This window comes from Pezoporus flaviventris, unplaced genomic scaffold (genome assembly GCF_033815535.1).
Source record: "Pezoporus flaviventris isolate CSIRO_AGI_PZ_B2104156 unplaced genomic scaffold, CSIRO_AGI_Pfla_v1 ptg000100l, whole genome shotgun sequence".
Lineage (NCBI taxonomy): Eukaryota > Metazoa > Chordata > Aves > Psittaciformes > Psittacidae > Pezoporus > Pezoporus flaviventris.
Genome location: NW_026892648.1, coordinates 3437556 through 3452241, shown reverse-complemented (window position 1 = coordinate 3452241; position 14686 = coordinate 3437556). Strand labels below are relative to the sequence as shown.

General features: G+C 52.9%; 1 protein-coding gene across 1 annotated transcript; it reads left to right on the top strand.

Annotated features, from left to right (window-relative positions):
* The first annotated feature begins 3053 nt into the window (after positions 1–3053).
* FANCG (FA complementation group G) lies at positions 3054–13695 on the top strand. Its single transcript, XM_061477258.1, has 14 exons — positions 3054–3152; positions 3229–3310; positions 5681–5809; positions 6730–6923; positions 7601–7754; positions 8739–8869; positions 9238–9384; positions 10179–10339; positions 10584–10650; positions 11028–11365; positions 11490–11545; positions 12018–12155; positions 13049–13181; positions 13472–13695. Exons 1-14 carry the CDS (start codon positions 3066–3068, stop codon positions 13587–13589), a joined length of 1935 nt encoding a protein of 644 aa, XP_061333242.1. The 5' UTR covers positions 3054–3065; the 3' UTR covers positions 13590–13695.
* The last annotated feature ends 991 nt before the right edge of the window (positions 13696–14686 follow it).

Below are 14686 nucleotides of genomic sequence, written 5' to 3'. Positions count from 1 at the left end.
TTCCTGTGCTAATTTTTGTTCTGATCCCATTTGGTTTTTAACTCTTGCACTGTCACTGCCCCTGTCTGAGTTCCTCACTGCAGACTGATAGCATAACTCCAGGCTCTTCCTGGAGTTACAGGTTCCTGCAGTGTCCTGGGGAAGGTGTCACGGCACCTCTCTCATCATTTCAGCTCTTGCCATTACACCCAGGTGCCCTGTCACTGTGGAAAATGGCTTTTGAGGGCAGACAGCCCTTGTATTTTAACCCCTGCAATATGCTTGCTCAGGCTTTAGAGTGAGATTTCAAGGAGCCTTAAACTGCTCTAACTTTGGGCTTCAGTTTCCACTGCCTGGCCTCCTGATCTGCTGGCTGTGCTGTTCCACCTCAGCCTCACATCTCCCCTGCATCATTTCACCCAACACAACCAGGGACTGTCTTGTAGATGGCATGACTCCCTGGGCTGCACAGTGGGGAAGCTGGAGAGGGCAGGAACAAATCAGCCCACAGACAAGAGAGGCTTAGAGTCCCACCCTTAAAAATAGGTGGTTTGCTGTATACTGTGACTTCTTGGTGCCTGTATGGTTCTTGGTGCTGAGGGACCATGCTGATGGGTGAGGGGTGCATCGGTGTGGAGAGGAGGAAGGGGATGGAGCTAGCAGCTACCCAGTAAATTTCCATCTGATGTGAAGTTAGTCTAGATAATACATGTTGCTAAACCCCAAGGCTGGATCCCAAATAGGTCTTGTAACCTCATAACCTGGTCAGGAGTTTGCTGCCTTGGATGCCTTTGTGCTGGCAGAAAACATTATGGTCACTAATGCTGTAGAATTGGCCTCTGATGTCCCCACAGCTGCTACCGAGGCCCTTGGGCTTTCTTCTGGGCCATTTCTGGGACTAGTTCCTCTTCCAGTGGTCACCATAATGCTGCTGAGCCTTCCCCTGCTCATCATTTGTGGTCACAGCACTCAGCAGGCACTTGGGAATCCTCTCCACCTCCCCATAATTCTCTGCCTGCCTGCGGGGATTATGGCCACAGGGTGGAGCAGCGGGGACAGCAGAAGACACACACATTCATCTCGACTCAGAAAATTTGCAATAACAAAGCTTTTACTACATTTGTGCTAACGATATAGATAGCAGTAGCCTGGAGAACATTAAGAAGGACTACAGAGCCCTTGGAGAGGTGGTTAGGGGCTCTGGAGCTCTGACAGTCTTTTCATCAATTCTTCAGGATAAAGGGAAGGACCTTAAAAAGGCTAGGTGGATTTGCCAGGTTAACAAATGGTTAGAACAGTGGTGCCATAGTCAGGGGGTTGGGTATTTAGAACGTGGGACTCGATTTGGGAGGCCAGGTCTATTGGAGGCTGGTGGACAAAGGGTGGTTTTGGTGGGAGGCTTGCCAGACTGGTCAAGGATGCTTTAAACTAGATGTGTTGGGGGAGGGGGACAGAGCCTTGGGTGGCATGGTTTAGTGTGAGGTGTCCCTGCCCATGGCAGGGGGGGTGGAACTAGATGATCTCAAGGTCCTTTCCAACCCAAACCATTCTATGAGTCTACATTCTTGTCACTGTAGGGATGCCAAGGAGTGCTGGCTGCTCGTCCAGGGCAGACTGGCTACAACACCAAAGAATTCAGATTTGAGAAGACAAGTTTTCCAAGGGCTGGAGATGCTCTTGCTTTCTTTCATTGACTGTTTTAGTCATTGAACCCTGCTGGGTCTCTCCTGGAGCAGCTCTTCCAGACGGTTTGTTCTGGTCCTTGTGTCCCTTGTCTGAGTGTGCAGGGGATGTGTCATCTTCATGCTCAGCAGCACTGTTTCCATTGTACACTCCACAAACCTGCTGCACTTTGGGCTTTTGCAGGTGGTGTGTGTGCTCCTTTGCTGGGCAGGGAGAGCTCCACTGGGGTGGTGTGTCCCATAGTCCTGGCATGGGGCTGGGATCAGTTGTGTCTCATTTATGCCACATGGAAAATGGCAACCAAAAGCTGCCACCTATGCAAAAAGGTTGTGGCTGTTGGGAGCATCTCCTGCTCTAATCCATAGGGATGCTTCGGGGAAGTCAGGGCTTCATGGATCTCCATTCCCACACCTGTTTCTCCATCCCATCTCTCTCTTCTTCCCTTAGCGCTTCAGGCTGCTTACTGATGCCAAGGCATGGTCTAGGCATGCATGTTTCCCTTTCCCTCAGGAAGCAGCAGTGCCTGTGTGCAGGAGCAGGGCTGGGAACGCTGCCTTTCCTCAAGCTCTGACAGGACTCACTCATGTTTTGGAGCACGATGGTTGTTTTATTTTTCTTTATTAACCTCTCTGTGCCTCAGTACCCTACTTGGGAAAATACTTAAGGGGATAGACCCAGGTTTGGGACTCAATTTGGAAGCTCTGCATGCAGCGTGGTGCTGCACTTTCCTGGGGATCTTTGCATATATTTGGCTGTTAGTGCTTTTGTCTCCATTCAGCAGCTACACCTGGATGGTGGAAGGGAATTCTGGACTCTCTGCTGGGAAGCAGAGACTTTTTTTTCCTTCAGAATAACCCTAAAACAGGCAAGTTGGCAGCGCTCATTCACCGACAGCTTCAAGTCCAGGCTGAGCCGTGGCGGCTTATGGCCCACGGGCCCCCGCCTGCCATGCTGGGCTACCGCTGACTGACCTCGGTGTGCGGGAGGCTGCGGGGAGCAGGCGCTTCGTTATTAAACGACTAATTAATTAATTAATCGGGTGGTGTGGGGAAGATTTGCTGCCTGATGGTGGTGTGGGGCTCTGGGCAGCTGCAAAGCTGATGTCTCTGAATAAAGCCGTGAGATCCAAGCGGACCGTGCTCGTCTCCTCCTTCAAGCCCGTCTATAGCAGCGTGCATGCCGGCAGGGCACTCCGCGTGTCAGCCTCAGGGAGGCTTCGCTCACCAACGAGGTTTGTTCCTCCTCGACCACCGTCGCGGTTGGCGGGACGGGGACCTCTTCCGCTTCACGCGTGACTGTTGCCTTGGCGACCGCCGCTTCCGCTCTATCCCGCTCGCCAATCGGAAGCGGCGGAGAGAAGGGCGCCGGCCAATGGGCAGGGAGGCGGGAGCGGCGCGGCGGCCATGAAGCGGCGGCGCGGCGCGGCCCCGGAGCTGGGCTGCCTGCGGGCCTGGACCGCCGAGAACCGGGACCTGGCCGAGCGCTGGCGGGTGCGGCCCGTCCCTCTGGGCCCCGGGGGCTGCCCCGGCCCGGGCGGGTTGGTGAGCGTCTCTCCCTTCCTTGCAGGAGGCGGGGAGAGCGGTGCCCGGTGCAGCGGCGGGGCGGCAGCAGCGGGGCGGCTTCGGGGAGCTGCTGCTGAGGATGCGGGGTGAGTGCCGGCCCCGTGCGTTGCCTTCACCCTCCTTCCCGCTGCCACCGAGCGCCGGGAAATGAGCTCTTTAACCACAATGGTTTGGGTTGGGAAGGACATTAAGATACAGTTCGCCCCCTCCCCTGCCGTGGGCAGGGACACCACACACACTAGACCCTACCACCCAAGGCTCTGTCCAGCCTGGCCTTGAACACTTCTTTGGTTAGCCTGTGCCAGTGTCTCAGCACCCTCACAGTAAAGAACTTCTTCCTTATATCTAGCCTGAACTTCCCCTGTTTAAGTTCTAACCCATTACCCCTTGTCCTATCACTACAGTCCCTAATGGAGAGTTCCTCCCCAGCATCCTTATAGCCCCCGTTCAGATACTGGAAGGCTGCTATGAGGTCTCCACGCAGCCTTCTCCAGGCTGAACAGCCCCAACTTTCTCAGCCTGTCTTCATAAGGGAGGTGCTCCAGCCCCTGATCATTCTCAAGGCCTCCTCTGGATTTGTTCCAACAGTTCCATGTCCTTCTTATGCTGGAGAAGGCTGAGGTTCTCAATGCAAGTGCTCTAGCCATGCCACTTAAGTCTTAGAAGGCAGATGCACGGACTGTGAGAATGAAGACCTTAGGCCCACTGTAGGACGGGATCAGGTTTGAGATCATCTTAGGAACCTGAATGTACACAAGTCCATGGGGCCTGATGAAATCCATCTGCAGGTCCTGAAGGAGCTGGCAAATGAAGTTGCTAAGCCACTGGCCATCGTATTTGAGAAATCATGGCAGTAAGGTGAAGTTCCTGACAACTGGAAAAAGGGAAATATAACCCCCATTTTCAAGAAGGGGAAAATGGGTGACCCAGGGAATTACAGACCAGTCAGTCTCACCTCTGTGCCTGGCAAAATCTTGGAGCAGATTCTCCTGGAAGGCATGCTAAGGCACATGAAAAACAACAAGGTGCTTGGTGACAGCCAGCATGGCTTTATTATGGTACTGGGTGCATAGAGGATCGCTCTGCTTACCACACACATCAGGAAGAGACAGATTGATCTTATATACCTTTATTTTAGACATATTCTTCATTATTCTGTGAAATGCCCACCCAATTCCCGTTACTCGTTCCATATGGTAATTAGACAAGGCTGTGGCACAGGCACTGAATTTGAGGAGCAGTGCCTGGGGGTTATGGTCGTTGTTTGGGCTGTCATAGAATCAGCCAGTTTGGAAAAGACTTTTAAGATCACCAAGTCCAACCATTACCCAGGACTGCCAAGTCCATCACTAACCCATGTCACCGAGGGCCTCATCTACATCATCTGTGAACACTTCCAGGTATGGTGATTCCACCACTGCCCTGGGCAGCCTGTTGCAATGCCTGAGCACCCTTTTGGGGAAAAAAATTCTTCCTAATCTCTAATCTAAACCTCCCCTGGTGCAGCTTGAACCTGTTGCCTCCTGTCATAAATAGCCCCACTCATTACCCTTTTACGGCAATCTGTTAGTGAAGGACACTGGAATGCATGTTTAGTCTCACAATTAACTGCATGTTCTTGTTTGGGTTAATTTATGACCCTGAGAGGCCCGTTGAGCTGTTTTTTCTTGCAGCTGTTTAGCTATTTGTCAGGCACTATCTAAAGGAGGACTGCACACATTGATTGGAGGGAAGACATCTGCTACTCTTGTTGCAGCCTTCCTTTTCTTGAGACTCCCTGTAGCCTTGCCCATGTCTAAGTCTCTACACACAAATGAAATACTTGTTTAATTAAGTATCACAGAATCCATTAGGTTGGAAAAGTTGCTGCCCTCCCAGACCAATGGGTATGTGGCAGGCTGCAGTTCCTGGTAGCCCGGCGCTGAAGGGAGAGGGAAGAAACATTCCCTGCTTACCTAACCTGAGCTTGGCCTGCAAAAAACCTCTTCCTAATCTTGCTGGTGGATCTGGGCAGAGCTTTGGGGTTTCTGGAAATAAATGAGGCAAACTTTGTCCTGGGAAGCTGGGGAAAGGGGTCCCTGGCATAACTGTGGTACAGAGGAAGCCTGTCAAGAGGGAGAGAGACACAGTGTGCAAAAACCTGTTCAAAGGGGTGTATTCGTTCTGGAAGAGGGCAGGCTATTGATGCTCTTCTGGGAGAGCTGAAAGGTCTCAGTCTTGGAGAACTGCAGCTCCTGGATAGCTGGGAATGGTGTTGGGACCTGGAGAGGTGATGCCTGATGCATCTCTAGCTACTGCAATTCCCAAGCTGTTAAATCTCACCACAACAACAACAAACAAACAAGAAAGGACAGTTCTGTTGACCCACCAAAGGTGGGTGATGATACCTTAGCATGGATGGATGTTGGATTTTTCCTAGCCAGCTCAATTTGTTGTTGGGTTATCTGTGATCACAGGGCTGCCAGCCACCCTCCCCACCCTGCCTCTGGAGCTTACTGTCCTCTACAACTCCCTGCTTTTTACAATGGGAGCACCTGACTCCACCATGGAAGGACAAGAGGGAATACACCAGGGGCTCCTCAGGGGTAAGAAGGTCGTCCTCTGTACAGGGTGAGGTGGCATTCTCCGTGCTTTGGACATGTGTGGTGACTGACTGGAGGGTGTCAGCAGGGAAGCTCTGCTCTGTTGGAAAGGGCTGGAATGGGGTGGTTTGCAGCCAGGGGTGATGTACAGCTGTCTGTCTGTCTGCCTGCTGCTGCCTGCAGGGGGTGGCCAAAGGGTTTAAAAACAATGCATGTTTTTAAGGTGTAAGGTGCCAAGTCTCTAGCAAGGTTCCAATGACAGTAGTAAATGAGTGCTTTCTTCAATTATGGTGTGCTGGCTTCAAAGAAAACTTGCTGAAATAGGCTGCAGGTCAGAGGGGGATCTGCAGTGTTGCCACAGGCTTGCCTGGGGGCAGGTGACCTCAGCAGGACCCAGCAGAGCTGGAGTTGTAGCTCTGTTGCTTCCTAAGCATGCTGCTCTTAACTCCACTGTCAGAAAGCTTGGTTTTCGTGCTGCTGAGGCCAGGTCAGCCCTGTCAAAGAATCACAGAATGGTTTGTGTTGGAAAGGACCTTAAGATCATCCAGTTCCAACCCCCTGCCACGAGGAGGGACACCTCGCACTAAACCTTGTCGCTCAGGGCTCTGTCTAACCCGGCCTTGAACGCTGCCAGGGATGGAGCATTTACCACTTCTTTGGGCAGCCTGGTCCAGTGCCTCACCACCCTCACAGTAAAGAACTTCCTCCTTATATCTAAACTGAACTTCCCCTGTTTAAGTTTGAACCCATCACCCCTTGTCCTATCACTACAGTCCCTGATGAAGAGGCCCTGTCCGGATAGAATCTTTCCCTCACTATGAGGTGCCTATGCTTGTTTGAGTCCTCCTCTGCCTCTTGGGAAGGTCTCTATTACAAGGCACCAAACTGTTGTCTCATGGCTGGGTTTTTGTGTCTGTTTTCAGTTCTGGAAGCCTGTGGGGCTTGCGGACAGGATCTTAGCAGCGAGGAGCTGTGGCAGAAAGTGCTGCAGGAGGTAACTGTGGCAGAGCTGCAGGCACCTCTGCACCAACTGGGGGCCCTGCAAGCAGCGTGGTGGCTGTCCACTGGCCGCCTGGGAAGCACCAGTAGTCTCCTCAGGCTCCTGAGCAACGCTGAGGTAACTGGGCATGGGCAGGTGCTGCACAGCTCCCAGTTACCTGCACCAGTGTATCTGCACCACTTAAGTACCCACATGTTTGCTAAGGGAGACAGAGCTCTCATTAAGTACTCTTTGTCACACACATGTTGCTGTGGCATTTGGAGACCCGAACCCTCCAGCACTGCCCAATCAGCATGTGTAATCCTCTCTCTAGTATCCCAGCATAGTCTAATGGTCCTGAGTGTGTTAATGAGTCCCATAATACCTCCTGCCTCTCAGGGTCCTGGACCTCAAGGTGCCAAACAGGAGGCTTGGGCAGGCTGGAAGGGGGCTGCAGGTGGGCTTGTAGGGAGCAAGCTGTGAGCAGTGGGGTGCAGAGGAGCCTTCCCTGCTGCTTCTGGGGCTGCTGAGGGGTCCCACCTTTACGAATGCCCTCCAGCAGCATTTGGATCTGCTTGTCCAGGAGCCCCTCGAGGCACAGCTCCCTCTGAAGTGGGCAGGTGCTGCCCTGGGACAGGCAGGAATCACTGCAGCAGGAGGGTTGTAGATGAAATGACGGGTAGTAGGACATTGCTCCCCAGCACAGAAAGAGCTGTTGAAGGGTTTGGTGGGACTTCTGTTTCCCTGTGCCCTGGGATCAGTGTTTCCTGCTTCCCTTCAGCATTCCCTGCCCTCTCATCTTTTTGTATTCACAGGACCTGGGAAAAGCTCACTGGAGCAAGGTGGAGAATGAACTCCTCTCACTGCTCAAGGCATGGCGAGTACCTGCTGAGGAGGACTCCCTGCGCCTTGTACAGAGCACCAGAGACTTGAAAGAGATCCTCTGCACTTCAGCAGCCTTCCTGCAAGGTTTGTGTGGAGGAGGTAACCACGCTAGCACAGCCTCCCATTGCGCTCCTGTCCCAGGAGCCCTCTCCCTGCCCTTATCCTGGGTTCTTTTCCCAAACAAGCCCTTGGGGATTTCTGGGCTGTTGCTTTGGAAGAATGCCTGGGCTGAGCCTCTGGGTCTCAACGTTACCATTCAGTATTCAAAGAGCTTCTCTGCTTTTTCCCCAGCTAAGCCTTCCTCTGTACTGTCACAGGGTTCCTCCTCCTGTCTGTGGCTTTAGGTAGGTGTCTGGGCCACGCAGTCATCTTGTATAAAGCAGAAGGCTCACAGGGAACTTAGAAGGAGTTTCCTTCCTTCTGTCTTCTGGTATCTGCCTTGTCACAAGCACTTTGTTCTCATTAGATTACCATGCTGCAAGAGCCACGCAAAGCTGTTGTGCAGCTCTGTACCCTGGTGTCACAGCCTTTGACTGCTGTGTTCTGTCCCTCACTCACTGTCATGACAACCCCAGCAGCTTCAGGGGCAGCTGGGCAGCTCGCAACAGCACTTCCAGAGGGGAGATGGCAGGTGTGAATGTGATGCAGGCACCTGAGAGGGAAGCTTGAAAGGGGGTTGAAAGAAAAGCAAGTACCATTCACACTAAATATTAATGCATTAATATCCCAAAGCATCCTGCTTGGAAATGGCCCAAAATAGTCTCTCTGAGACTCTGTGTGTGTTTCCCCAGCTGCCCAGCACCTACCTCTGTCCTAGTTTGGAGCTAACTATCTGGGCTTGGAAGCTGCTATTATTTCTGCTGGACATTACCATCAAGTGGCTTATTCTCTTGCAACAACCATCAAAACAAAGAAGGCAGCTTGGCACCATCCTTCTGTGCACTGCTGGGATCAGGCAGGCACCAATGGGGAGGCTTGCCCACTGGGAAGAAAAGGATGTGTGCCTATCTGGGGACCATGTGGGGCGGGAAGGGGAGCTGCAGAACTGAGATGTTGGGTCTGTCCTAGGGCTGCAGGAGTTCGAGGCTGGGGACTTCCCCACTGCCCGCTCCCTCCTTCAGGAGGCTGCAGGAGGATTCTGCTCCAAGAAGGTTCTGGCTCAGATCTACACCTGCCTCGGCTGCTGCGCTCAGCGAATGGTAACAGCCAGTGGGGAGAGGGGAAATGCAGCCTGGAGCAGGATGGGGAGGCTCAAGTTGACTTCCACATTCCCTCTGGGTGGTCCTAGGCTGCTGCATAAAAGCAAGGTGTTACGCTTTTGTGGGCCCTTGTGGGCCCAGTTGTTTACAAGGCCAGTTGCAGAATCCAGGCAGGGATTTTGGCTGAGCATAAAGGGTTGCTGCAGAGAGAAACTCAAAAAACAGCTTGAGGAGTGCTGCTTTTGACTACAGTGCAGCCTTTGCTTCGTGGGGATCATTGGGGAAGCCGAGCAAGATCTGGATTACACTGAGCAGTAAAGATCTCAGCAAGATGTCCTTGCAACATGCACCTCTTCCCGTCTAATTAGGGCAAGCCTCAGACAGCTCTTCAGCACCTGAAACAGGCCCTCCAGGTAGACTTCCACTGCTTTCCTGCCCTGTCCCACGTGGCAGCAGTGTACCATGAGCTGGGGGAGACCGACGCGGAGCTGCAGGCCCTGGCTCTGCTCTATGAGGTTTGTGTGTTTCCTGTAGTTCTGGGTTGATGTTTGCCCAGTAGAGCTTGCACAGAGCTTCAAGCAGGCTCCTGCCTTCTGTATTTGAGCCTGGAGGAGTCTCCCAAAATAGCCTACAGTGTTCCAGCTATGATGCTGCTTTCAGCAGTGGCCAAAATGGAGCCCAGCATGATCTGAAATTCCTGCTTGGCACTTTGCAGTTCATGTTGTTGGCAGCTTGGAAGAAGAGGTTACACTCATGTTGTTAAGTATCAATGTCTTAATAAAGTACCTAATAAGAGGCCTTTAAAAGGTAGATTGTAGATGGGGGTGGGGGGAAGGGGTATTAGCCATAGCAACCTTGGAATGCCTTGAGGGATTTGCTGCCTTGACTCTGCTAAATTGATAGTGCTTCACACCAAGTTAGCACTTAAGCTGTTTATGATCCATAAGATATAAACCCAGCTGTGGAGAGGGATCTTTCTCATTGCAGATGGCCCAAGATCTGGTCTAGTTCTGCAGCTGCAGTGGGAACATGGTGTTCCAGGCAGCTCATAGCACCTTGAACTAAAAACCTGAGGTGATACGGGTGATTTTGCAAATCTGATGCCATGTGGAGACTGCAGTCTTGCCTGTGCCTATGCAAGCCTGGTTGCTTTTCCTGAATTGAGCTATGCTCTAGGGAGTAAGAGCAGGGTAACTGTGCTTATGAAGTGCAGAACTTCTCATCTGGGTGCCAGAAGTGGTAAGTGATAGCAGCTGCGTGGGACTTGACCAGCATTGTGTTGACCATATTTTCTGTTCCTGTTTCACAGGCTCTGGAAAAAAACCCTCCAGCAGCTGCTTCCTCTAGCCCGTATTTCCTAATCCAAACAGAGCTGCTTGTCCACTCACCAGTACTGGCTTCTCTCCTTCGCCATTGTCACCCCTCTGAAGTGAAGTACCTCCTGGCACAGCGGTGTCTCCAGAATGGGAGGTAAAGGCACCTCTGGTCTACTTGCAACATGCTGCTTGTTTGGGCTTTTGTGGTTTTCTTTGTGCTCTTGGGAATCATCCAGTCCAGTACTGCTGCTGTAGGTCTCCTCAAAGCATGGGTATCATGACCAGAGTGAGTGTGGTGCAGGGGGAGCCTGTGGGCTGGAGATCCAAGTTCTTTCTGGCTGCTGGCACTTCTTGGAGTCCCTCTGCTTTTTCCACCACATGTTTTGTCCCTGTTGCAGGGTGGCTGATGCGGTGGAACATTACCTGGATTTTCTGGCTCTGCTTCAGGAAGGTCTGCAGCAGCAAGTAGGTGTCCTGCTGAGGTGACTTGGTAGATGAGGTTTGGATCCCCACCCCGAGGCCTGGGCCCAGGCATCACCCCTGGACTCCAGGCTTCAGTGTCCAGTTTGAGATAGAAAGGAGATGAGGTGGGGACTGGCACCTCTGACCTATGGCATGTCTACTTGGATTCACACCAGAGACCGTTTGGTACTGCTTTTTGGAGAAACGGCTTCTCCTTCCCTTTGGGGAGCAGCTGACAGGCCTGGTTTAGGATGCCCTTCACTTGAGGAGTAGGGATTTGCTGCCTTTATTGTGCTAAACTGATAGTGCTTCACAGCTCCTGCCTTGTCTGATGGGCTCTGCAGTTCTGTGTCAGCACTGCCACCACTTTTGCTCTCCAGGTGCCCCTAGATGGTAGCTCAGCCGTTCCCAGGATCCCTGAGGTGTTCTTGGAAGCAGCATCTGCCTTGGAGCAGGCTGAGAGACACCAGGATGCCATAACTGTGTGTGAGGAGGTCATCAGCCGCACGACTGGCCTGATCCCACAAGTGTTACTATTGGAGGAGAGGCTGGAGCAGCCAGAATGCCCATCACCACAGGCACGGCTGGCCGGTGGACTCCAGGCTCAGAAGAAGGAGAGCCTGTCCTGCCTTGCCTGGAGAGCAGCTGGATACCTGCACCAGGGGTGGGCGTGGGGAAAGCTGGGTGAGGTCAAGGAAGCTATAACGCAGTTCAGCAGGTAAGAAGGGGCTCCACAGCAGGCAGCAGTGGCTGGTGGGGCCAGAGCAGGGCTGGATGACAGCTTGCAGCTTGCTTCCCCACTTGGGGGTTATATGAAAGCTCCTCTGTGCTCACACCCGCAGATGCCTCGGAGAGCTCTTGCGAGTCCAGCTTTATGGGCCTGGTATTGAACCAACAGGTAGGACACTGCCTAGCTGAGTTGGGATCTGTGTGCTTGGCAGCAGGGGGCACTGAAAGAACTGGCTGGAGCCGGGTTTAGCCTCTGCTTTGTGTCCTGCCCCATGGTCTAGGTGACAGTTAAATAGGCTGTGAAGCAGAAAGCTTCTCCAATCCAGATTTCAGGGAAGAGATTTCTAGTGGTTGTGCAAATGGGCAGCCAAAGGCCAGGCTGCTGCTGAGGTCACTGCTCACCATAGCCATGTAATATACCAAGCTCTTGGTGTTCTTCCCTCTTACTCTCTGCCACTTGTGGCCTCTTCCACCCTGGCTGAGAGGCTGATTTCACCAAGGTTTTAGGGAGGTGGAAGATGAGCAGCCCAAATAAACATTTGGCCTGTCCTGACTGCAAACCTGGCTCTGCCTGCTGGGACAAGGGAGGGAATATCTTGGAGGATGCCATCTTCAGGTATGTGCATTTCTTTCTGTGCCAGAGAATCTCCTGCCAGAAGTGGAGGTGCTTCAGAAGATCAGGTTGCTCGCTCTCACTGGGAGGGGTGCACAGTTCCTGGAGCTGGGGAGGCACAAGAAAGCCTTGCTGGATTTCCAGCATGGTTTGCAGGTTTCGCCAGGTAAGAGGCTCATTTTGGTGAGGGACAGAGGGGAATTCCACAAATTTGTTCAGGGCTGTTTTGCTCTCTTCAGAAAAGCTTTATAATCCAAATAATTATGCTTTAGACCATACTTATTTGGACATCAAGGACTACAGTAGTGCTACAAGCAATTTTACATATTTGAGATGCTTCTCTGGAGCCTGGTCAGCTCACTGCCTTGGAGCAGCAGACCAAAACTATTGTTAGAGGAGTGTATCAGAACCCTTCCCACAGCCTGTGCCTTGGGACAGCTTGGAAATTTTCCTTCTTCCTGCCCAAACCCCAGCCTGGTATTCAGCCTTTTCCCAGACAGGGTCTGCTTTCCCAGACAAGAGGGACTAGAGCCTTGCTTCATGCTGGGAAGCAGTATGTTCATGCCTGGCAGCGCAGAGGCTGAGAACAGAGACCTATCAGGGAAGAGGGGAGCAGAACAGGAAGCTGTACCTCTGAGCATAGCTGAAGTATGTCTAGTGCTGCTCCCAGGGGTGACCCCCTGTGTTCAGCTGTGCTCACACACTGCACGGTGTGAGCTTCAAGAGAATCTGCCAAACCTGCTGCTCCTGATCTTGACAAAATTCCCTTCACTTGGAGGTGCAGACTTGCCTGCAAGGAGAACCCCAACCTGTGTGCAAACAGAGGTGTGTCTGGCTGCACCCCAGGGCTGATGCCATCTGCCTTGATTGCCAGCCCCAGCCTTAATTAGAGTCTGTGATGCAGCTGGAACCGTCTCCTCCCCATTACACCACCTCTCCTCCTGCTCTCCCCCCTTGTCTGGCTTCTGACCTTACTTTGCAACACCCTGCAACACACAGACAGCAGCAGGCACCTGCTCCTCCCCTGCTGAAGGCTGAATCCCATTTTGTGTCTTGCAGGTGACCCAGCTGCTGCCTCCTACCTGGTGCAGGCCTTGTGGAACCTGGATCGAAAGCAGGAGGCGGCTGCTCAGTGGCAGAAGCTCTCACAGAGGCCCCTTAAGGAGGATGGGCAGCAGGAAGGACAGGGAAGGTGTGTAGAGGGATGTGTGGAATCTCAGGTAGCTGCATGTGAGCTCCAGCAGCACAGCCCATGTTTCAAGCTGGAGAGTTGAGCTCAGCTCCTAGCAGTCTGAGTGCACAGCTCAGGTGTGTCTGAGGAGCTTCCCCCCTTGTCTGCTCTGAGAGACCATGAGCTGTGGCTCTGCAGGGACTCCCCACAGCACAGAATGGGAGGGGAGAGGCTGGGGATGAACTTCTTAGTGAGAATGTGTCCAGGGAATGTCACAGTCCTTGCTCATGCAATGCTAGCTTCTCTTTCAGGCCTGTCCCTTTGTACCTGGTTTCGTGTCTGAAGCAGGCAATGTTCCCACACAGTGATGATCTTGCCAGGAGCATACAGAATTACCTAGGGAGCACAACACAGGACCACCCAAGCTAACCCAGTCAGTCTCACTGCACGGGGCTGGCACGAAGCCTTTCAGGACTCCTCCAAGACTCAGCGTTACTCTTGAATAATGCTGGATTCCCAAAGGACTGAAACAGAACTGATCTTTTGTAGTAAAGTGTAGATTTTTGCTATGAGAGCCCTTGGCTTTCAATCTCATGAACTGTAAAATCCCTCTGTTTGGTGTAATGACACACTGGCTGATGTATCCACAGAACCCACATCAGGTAATGCTCCGTGTCAAGCCATAAACCTTTAAAATTGGGATTAGAGTGCTGGGGCTGGTAATGCAGAAGCAGAATAAAGGCAATGATGGTTGATACAAGGAAGTTCTTTACTGTAAGGGTGGTGAGGCACTGGCACAGGTTGCCCAAAGAAGTGGTGAATGCTCCATCCCCGGCACTGTTCAAGGCCAGGCTGGACAGAGCCTTGGGTGACATGGTCTACTGTGAGACATCCCTGCCCATGGCAGGAGGCTGGAACTGGATGACCTTAAGGTCCTTTCCAACCCAAGCCATGTTTCTATGAAAAGCCTCCTCTCTGTGTACTTCAAGGGCAGGTTTTGTGCGCTTTTTCCAGCACGCACTTTTTGGCACAGTCGAGACCCAGAGGCTCAGCCCAGACACTTGGAAACAGCGCAGGAACCTCCAAGGGCTGTTTAGCTTGGGAAGAGAAACCGGGATAAACAGAGGAGCACCACAGGCAACGGGCGCTGCCACGAGTACCTCCTCGCTGCGAGCCCTGCATCACCCTCAGCATCCCCCAGCGCCCTCCTCCGCTCTTCCTGATTGGCTGCTCCTCTGCTGCCCGCCTCCCTTTCCTTGGCCACTGGCCAATCGCGAGGCGCAACTCATCCCGGACAGCCGTGGAGGCGGGACTTTTCCCCAGTCCGGATTTTGCCATTGGCTGCCCGGCCCGTGTTGCTAGGTAGAATGGACACAGCGGGAGCGGTGCTGCGATTGGCTGGCGGGTGTGACGATTGGGGAGGGAAAAAGAGAGGGGCGGGGTGCAGGAGGCAGAGCGCTCTTTCCCTTCTCCTCCTCTTCCTCGCCCCTTCGGTCCCTCCCATTGGCTGAGGCGCCGGCCGGGCG

What these genes read in the sequence shown, in the direction of transcription:
- FANCG (XM_061477258.1), top strand. Translation starts at nt 3,066, where the DNA reads ATGAAGCGGCGGCGCGGCGCGGCCCCGGAGCTGGGCTGCCTGCGGGCC. An exon ending in GCTGCTGCGCTCAGCGAATG is followed by an intron (nt 8,870 to 9,237) that starts GTAACAGCCAGT and finishes CCGTCTAATTAG; the next exon opens with GGCAAGCCTCAGACAGCTCT. An exon ending in CAGCAGGAAGGACAGGGAAG is followed by an intron (nt 13,182 to 13,471) that starts GTGTGTAGAGGG and finishes CTTCTCTTTCAG; the next exon opens with GCCTGTCCCTTTGTACCTGG.